Source organism: Neopelma chrysocephalum, unplaced genomic scaffold (genome assembly GCF_003984885.1).
Source record: "Neopelma chrysocephalum unplaced genomic scaffold, ASM398488v2 Primary Assembly neopelma1_96914, whole genome shotgun sequence".
In the NCBI taxonomy this organism is placed as follows: Eukaryota; Metazoa; Chordata; class Aves; order Passeriformes; family Pipridae; genus Neopelma; species Neopelma chrysocephalum.
Genome location: NW_020925557.1, coordinates 739,114 through 747,079, shown reverse-complemented (window position 1 = coordinate 747,079; position 7,966 = coordinate 739,114). Strand labels below are relative to the sequence as shown.

General features: G+C 41.7%; 1 protein-coding gene across 1 annotated transcript in view; it reads right to left on the bottom strand.

The window, feature by feature from the left end:
* Positions 1–6,549: 6,549 nt before the first annotated feature.
* The window catches only part of LOC113960808 (chromodomain-helicase-DNA-binding protein 1-like), a 47,637-nt gene continuing 46,220 nt past the window's right edge, over positions 6,550–7,966 (bottom strand). Inside the window, exons 35-36 of the mRNA XM_027670561.1 lie at positions 7,088–7,295; positions 6,550–6,913 (exon numbers count right to left, since the gene is read on the bottom strand). Coding sequence (XP_027526362.1) covers positions 6,550–6,913; positions 7,088–7,295 — 572 coding nt within the window. The remainder of the gene's footprint in view (positions 6,914–7,087; positions 7,296–7,966) is intronic.

The window sequence follows — 7,966 nt, the reverse complement described above, 5'->3', positions numbered from 1 at the left end:
CAGCACCCAACCACCCTCCGGGTGAAGAACCTTTTTGTAATATACAACCCAAACCTCCCCTGACACAACTTCAGGCCATTCCCTCAGGTTCTGTCACTGGTCACCACAAAGAAGAGATCAGTGCCTGCCCCTCCTCTTCCCCTCACAAGGAAGTTGCAGACTGCAATGAGGACTTCCCTCAGTCTTCTCCAGGCTGAACAGACCAAGTGACCTCAGGTGCTCCTCATATGGCTTCCCTCAAGGCCCTTCACCATCTTCATTGCCCTCCTTTGGACACTCTCTGATAGCTTTCTTGGTTTTAAGACAGTGTTGCCAAGGAAGAGGGACTTAAAATGGAAAAGAGACACTAACTTTCCTGGACTTATTATAAATTTGGAAAAAAAAACCAAATGATACTCACGAGGAAAAGTGTAGAAACAGAACAACAAGTTTACTGAAAAAACAGAAGGCAAAACCAAAACTAAACTACAAACACATAATAACAGAGAGAGAGAATATCACCCAGAAAAGTCTCTTTGTCCACTGATGTGTTGCTGAAACAGTAACTGTGGTTTCCTTCGGTGCAGTTACAGCCGCAGTCAGAAGGTGGCAATGGCAGGCTTTCTCCGCGGCAGTGACAGTAATGGCGGCCACTACGCAATAGTGGCGACAAAATGGCGGCCGTGGCACAAGGCAGCGGATGCAGGCGGGGGACTCCCCTGCAGGCACCGGTGACCCGCGGAGTAGGGCTGCAATGGGACAAGCCCCTCAACCCGGTGCAGCTGCTGCAGTGATGGTCCCCACCTCTCAGGGGCTGGAACTGGCTCCAGCGGTGTGGCTGGCAGGGAGGGGGAGGCGGCAGCTCCTTGTCCAGACCTGAGTAGGGAACAGTCACCTCCCGTGACACCAGCGGTCTTTATATCCCTCCACTTCCCGCGGGGCTTCTCGCAATTTCATCTCCCCTGATCCCACAGCGGCAAACACTTTAAAGCATGGCTCCCCTCCCCGCCCCTCTCCAGCAGGTCCCATCGCGCGCCACCTACTGGTGGTATGGTAAAATTACAAGAGACAATTTTAAACTTATAGCTTAGTATCTTTCTATACTGCGGTGACCAAAACTGCACACAATATTCAAGGTGAGGTTGCACCAGTGCAGAGTAGAGTGGGACAATCACCTCCCTCGACCAGCTGGTGATGCTGTGCCTAATGCCCCCAGGACACGGTTGGCCCTCCTGACTGCCAGGGCACTGCTGACTCATATTCAACTTGCCATTGACCAGGACCTCCAGATCCCTTTCCACAGCACTGCTTTCCAGCATCTCATTCCCCAATCTGTACGTACATCCTGGGTTGCTCCATCCCAGGTGCAGAATCTGTCACTTGCCCTTGTTAAACTTCATATGGTTGGTGATTGCCCAGTCCTCTAATTTGTCGAGGTCTCTCTGTGGGGCCTTGCCTTCAAGGGAGTCAACAGCTCCTCCCAGGTTTGTGTCATCTGCAAACTTGCTTTGCATCCTTTCCAGTCCTGCATCCAAGTCATTTATGAAGATGTTGAAGAGCACAGGGCCTAAGATGAAGCCCTGCAGAACCCAACTAGTGACAGGTCGCCAGTCTGATGTAACCACATTCACTATTACCCTTTGCACCTGACCCATGTGCCAATTGTTCACCCACCACATGATGTGTTTATCCAGCTGTGTGCTGGACATTTTGTCCAGAAGGATCCCGTGAGAGACAGTATCGAAAGCTTTACTGAAATCCAAAAAGATTTCATGAACTGGCTTCCCTTGATCAACTTGGTGGGTTACCTTGTCATAGAAGGAGATCAGGTTTTATAAGCAGGACTTTCCTCTCATGAAGCCATGCTGGCTGTGCACAGCTTTTGCTTTCCCTATTAAACTGTCTTAGCTTTTACCCTTCCAATTGTCTCCCCAGTCCTGCTAGTGGGGGAGTGAGCAAGCGGCTGCATGGGGCTTGGCTACTGGCTGGGGTTAAACCACAACAGAGTCCCATAGGCTTGATTTGGGAGCTATTCTTTCCCAGAAGTACCAACCAGCTTTTTCATATCAGTCTTTTTAAGAACATGTGAGCTAGCTCAGTAGTGGCCAACCCTTCTGGTGGCGAAGGCAAGTTAAAAAATTATGTAATGTAGATTTATGAATTCTAAATCCTATATAAAGACCCTAAATAATTAAACTGTGACTTGCACAACTCATGCTTGTGAGTCTTTGAAAGGCCACTATTTTGAAGGTGTGGGGGGTTTATAAATATAAATATATAATGGCCAGTCTTCGCGAACGAAGATTTTGGGAAAGGTCTTTTACCTTTCCAGCCTGCGCAATGAATTTTTTTAGGTGAGACACAGCCTGCGCTGAACTGAGCCCACCCTTTAATCCTAAGGTTCATCTGCCGGGGCCAAGCAATCTTGGACAATGGCAGTGAGGTCCTCAGGACGTAGGTTTGTTTAGAGTGTCCTTCTCATAGATGGATGGCCTCACAGGGCTAACGGGCTCCATCTGCCCGGGGGACCGAGGAATCGAACCGGGGTCGCAGCAGTGAGAGTCCTGCATGCTAACCACTAGGCCACCAGGGGTCCCTATGTGGGGGGTTTATGTACTTATTAAAAAGACACAAGTTTTGCTTCATCTTACAAATAAGTTTGCCTTTATGTACAGTACAGGGAGGAATAAATATCCTCAATGGGAAATCAGATGTAGATATGCCTCAGGTGAAAAATAATTTCAGGTACATCTACTTCAATGACAATCATCCCCCCCCAACTATTTTAAACTCCTCAATCAATACATATGAAATCCTTCAGTGATGACACTCCATGTTTTGAATCTTTGAAAGCTTTCTACAAGTAGACATGCATGTTCACTGACAAACAAGATAAGAGTTTCTTCTTTGTCAGCAGAGATTCATCTAACCCTTGTAAGTTTGTGGATTATTGTTTAGCTTCCTCTACTTGCTTTATTTTTTTTATTGATGATCTATTTAGAAAACCTGATAATCGTGATGTGACTGTTTACCAAAAGAAGAAAAAAATGCAGCCTTGCAAATGGAAATGCTTTCTACTTCTGGGTTTAGATTCCATGGTAAAATGTCTAATTTCACAATTATGAAACATGAAACAAATAATGGACTTATGTTCAAAAAAGTATTAGGATATTGCTTCTATGTGGCCCAGTGGAAGCAGAAATGTAGCGTGAAATCTTTGGTTCTGAAGATCTAGTGCCCACCCCTGCACATTTTGAAGGATTTTGCTTTGGATAAGTTCAAATAGACCAAACATTCATCAGCCGTTGGAGTGTATTATATGCTCTTTTGATTTAGTTTTATCTGAAAGGAGTCATTTTATGCAGTCCAAGATGTGAACCAAAGCATGGTGAGTGAGGTCTTTCAGGAAGGGACTGCTCCAGCATTGGGTCCTCTATGGTCTGCAGGTGAATACCTGCTCCACCATGGTCCACCATGGTCTGCAGGGGGACAACCTACCTCACCATGGTCTGCACAGGAATATCTGCTCTGGTGCCTGGAGCGCCTCATCCACATCCTTTTTAGAATCATAGAATGGTTTGGGTTGGAAGGGACCTTAAAGATCATCTAGTTCCAACCCCCTTGCCATGGGCAGGGACACCTTCCACCAGACCAGGTTACTCAGAGCCCCATCCAGCCTGGTCTTGAACACTTCCAGGGATGGGGAGTCCACAACCTCTTGGGACAACCTGTTCCAGTGCCGCACCACCCTCACAGTAAAGAATTTCTTCCTAATATCTGCAGGTATACTTTATAGCTCTTGTCTTAAAGCCTGCATTCTGAGAAACTTTGAGTATATGAAACAGAGCAAATCAAAGATGTATTGGCAGCTTCCACCTGAATTTCCTTGCTTTTGTAGTCTATTAGATCTGTACAGTGTGTGCTTGGCACTTTTAAATCAAAACCAATCTATTGTAACAGGAAAGCTAAAAACTGTTTTCGCTTAGGAAGGCTTTCTGCCTAAAAGGTAACTCTTTCTCAAAGGCAGTTTCAATGCTTTTCCCCCCCCGCTGCATGGCAAGAGAAGTTCTCAGCCTCCCTCTCTGATATGTGAGAGGAGAGAGATAACATTTGCAGAAATGCTACAGGGCCGTGGTGGCATGGGGAGAGTCGGGGGAGCCAGCAATGATAAAGCCTGTGAGTGAACAGAAGGTTTGTCTTTTTCTCCCTAAGGTCTGGTGCTTAAACAGGACTGTCGGGTATTTTTAAGTTTCCCATGTTCTGGTCTTCTAAATAAACTTTTGAATTTTTTCCACTACCTTGGCATTTCTGGGGATACCTGCCTATCTTACTTTACACTCATTATCCTATTCTGATTTGATTGGTAATAAATTTAATTAATTTCCCCAAGTCGAGTCTGTTTTGCCTGTGATGGCAATTGGTGACTGATCTCTCCCTGTCCTTATCTCAACCCATGAGCCTTTTGTTGTATTTTCTCTCCCCTGTCCAGTTGAGGAGGGGGAGCAATAGACCAGCTTTGGTGGGCACCTGGTATCCAGCCAAGGTCCAACCACCACATCTGCATGCAAGAAAAATGAATTATAAATGGTTTATTTGCAGAGGATATGGTGCATATCCTACTATTAAGGAGAATCCCATAACAGTCAGTCTTATAAGCCACAGAGAACACCTATACCATCAAACTTCATTCCCCTCTGCGTTCAGTTAAGTCTTAAACCGCTATAACATTATTAAAGTTAACACAACCAAAATATACTAATTAGCAAAGATTCTAACCAAAGCCACCAACTATGTTCTGTCTAGCTATACCGATAGTAAAACAGACTTAGTGGGACTGCTCTACTGATGTGTTATAGTGGATCCAAGATTCCAGCTCTCTATCCAAACTATAAGATCTAGGCAGTGGATGTGGATGCTCCAACTTCTAGATTTTCACCACTAGAAGAAGATGCATAGCACACACACACGACTTTACTAGCCACCACTAGCTAAACACTGCTTCAGTAATTAGGCTCAAAAGCAGAGTTCAAAAGCCTCCCAACCCTGGGAAGGTGACAGCTAAGAAATGAAGAAGCATTAATTATCTGAGTTGCAGCCTACATTAAATTAGCTTAAATGTACTTGGCTAAATGATATTAACTTAGAATGTGCAGCAGCTGTGCCTATAGTGAGATCATAAGAGACAGGTACTCTGAACAGGTTTTGGTTGAATTTTAATGCTTTCATGTAACCCTGGTTAATTGGAAAAAAATGCTCAACACATTGCACGATGAATTAAAATTGGAGCAACATATTAGCTCCAACCACATGATGTCAGGGTAGACATTTATCTTCCCTAATTATGTTGTGTATTTAGTACTTAGAGTTGAATATTTTTATGGTTAAATGAGAAAGATGTATGCTGTAGAAAAACACCAGCAGAAAACATGAGCTCACATTTAATTTTAAATTTAATTTGTCAGACAGAAGTTATCTATGTACAATCAGCATGTACTGTAATAATTCTAGTAATAGAAAGCCATTAAAATCTAAAATATTAACTGGCTGCATAGCACATTTGACATTATTGCCCATTTCAAGAGGGAAAACGATAAATTTTCGATAAATTTTCAATAAATTTTGTCTGATTTGGATTCAAAAGCATTCAGATATTGAACACTCCTTCTTTAAAACCTATGGACTGAAAAAAACTTTCCAGATCAGTTTAGCTTGATATTTCCCAACATTTCATTACAACAAATCACAATATTGACAGTTTAATAGAAAAACAAATCCAAAACATGTATCTGAAGCATCCAATAAAAAGGGGACACTAAATGGAATAAAAAAGTTCCTGTCTCCATTTTTGCATTCTGAACAGTGATTTCATAAAGATATTTTATTAAAAAGTGTTAGTATACTGACTCTGTGATAAGAAGGACTGAGTAGGTGGGGAAAGGAACAAGCAAAAAAAAAATCTCATTGAATTGGTTTGCAAAAATTTTCAGCCATTTATTTTATTTTGAAAAAAGGCATTATTATAACTGATCACAAACAGGAGAAATCCTGGCTATTTTACAGTTATAGGTACAGAACTTGATGAAAAGCAGCAAGGCGGTTGCAGCGTACAGTGTAAATAAATAGCTTTGAAAAGTGAACAAATGTCCTTGAGAATTCTTTATTAAGAAAACAAAACAAACTCCTCATTTCTCCCTGAAACATGATCACAGGTCAGTGTTTAAAAATTCATTTGCAAACATAATTTAAACTGTGTTCACCCTAAAAACAGTTTTATGAGATCCAGTCTGAATAGGGCAGTGTTGAGGTCCCTGTAAAAGTAAACATTTTCCATTTCTTAAAGAGGGGAAAAAAAACCCCACCTGCCACAACATTTGCAGCACAGTGCAGCATAAATTTGAAATACAAAAATATTTTTCTATTGTTGGGATAATAGACCTTGCATCCTGGAAAGAAGTAACAATACTGCTAGTGACAGAATATCCAGTCCATATCTTTCAAGTCACATAAGGCAATTATTGTGTAAGTTTACTGTATATGGCTAAAAGAAGGTCCAGAAAATGTCGGTCTTTGTTATGTTTTCCAGCTACTCCATGCATGTTCAGGTGTACTTTTGTGATCTGATGAGTGTTCAAATGGAGATCTGTGTCCTATAGGAGATCTTGAACCATAAGGAGACCTCTGATCTAATGGTGACCTTGGGCCACTACCAGAAGCTCTGTGGTCCATTTGCCAGTCTGAGTGGTACCTATAATCTCTGGAAGATTTATGATGGCTGTATTCTGAAGTGAAACGGTGATCTGAATGTATCCTGTGGTCTGAATGGGAACGGTGATCTGAATGAGGCCGACTGTCTTTTAAACTTCCTTCCAGGTTTGACCTGTGATCTCTGCTCCTGTGGTCATCCAGCTTTCTATGTTTACTATCACTATAGTATCTGAAAAAATTTACTTATTACTGAACACATAGTAAGAACTACAATTATGTCAATTCAATAGAACTGCATAAGAGAAATGTCTTTGCAATTCTGCATTGCTTAGAAAAGATTCTTTGGTGCTTACTACAAGCATACTGCAAAACCAGGAAGGGAATTCTTAACAGAGCAATTTACCTGCTGTCTTGTTTATAGTGATCCCAGTCTCTGAGGTCTTTTCCATTGCTGAAGACTGAATAGGACCTTTTCCTCGAGTCACTTTTCTTATAAGCATCTCCCTGATACCTGTCCTTATGATGATCATGGTACTGTGACAAATATCTATCAGAAGAACTGTCCCTGCTACTGTCATCATGGTTTGTATTCTCCTTCAGTCTTTCAACATCTGTTTAATAAAGCAGAGGTTATAAGGAAGTCTCATATAGTATAATTTTTTTTCTTCATCAATTCAAACAGCACTTCTATCTGTCAGATTTAAAGCAATGTGAAAGTGGCATTATAGTTTGCCAGAAACAAGATCTAAATAATTGAAAGACAAATGCAGTAATGTGAGCAAACTGAGAGAAACCTCGGAAGTAAGGAAGCAAGCAAGATAGAAATGTAGATATGTAGGGCTGAGAAACTAAATTTTTCAACCTTACAGACTGAATGGAGAAGATCAGTGTGGTCCAAATGGGCAGTGAGTAGAGACCAGGTGCCTTTGGCAGAGCAATTTGAAACAAAATGGTAGGAAGTTCCTCTCAAAGGAGAGAAAGCCCTAGTGTGAACACCAGCTTTAGAGGTACACCTTAATGAAAGGTTATTAGTGGTATTCCTAAAATACATTATACTCATTTTAAACCCATGATAACATACTCTAGGTTTTATATAACATGGTATAAAACCAAGTATTACAAGAAGGTAACAGTGGAAGCACAGAAAAACAGTATTATTGCCAATAATAAAAGACATCCCATATAACTGATTGCTAACCATGACTTCAGGGAATATCTTTCTTATGATATGGTGACATTACAACTGCTACAAACAAGTATAGAGCTTCCAAGAAGTTTACAA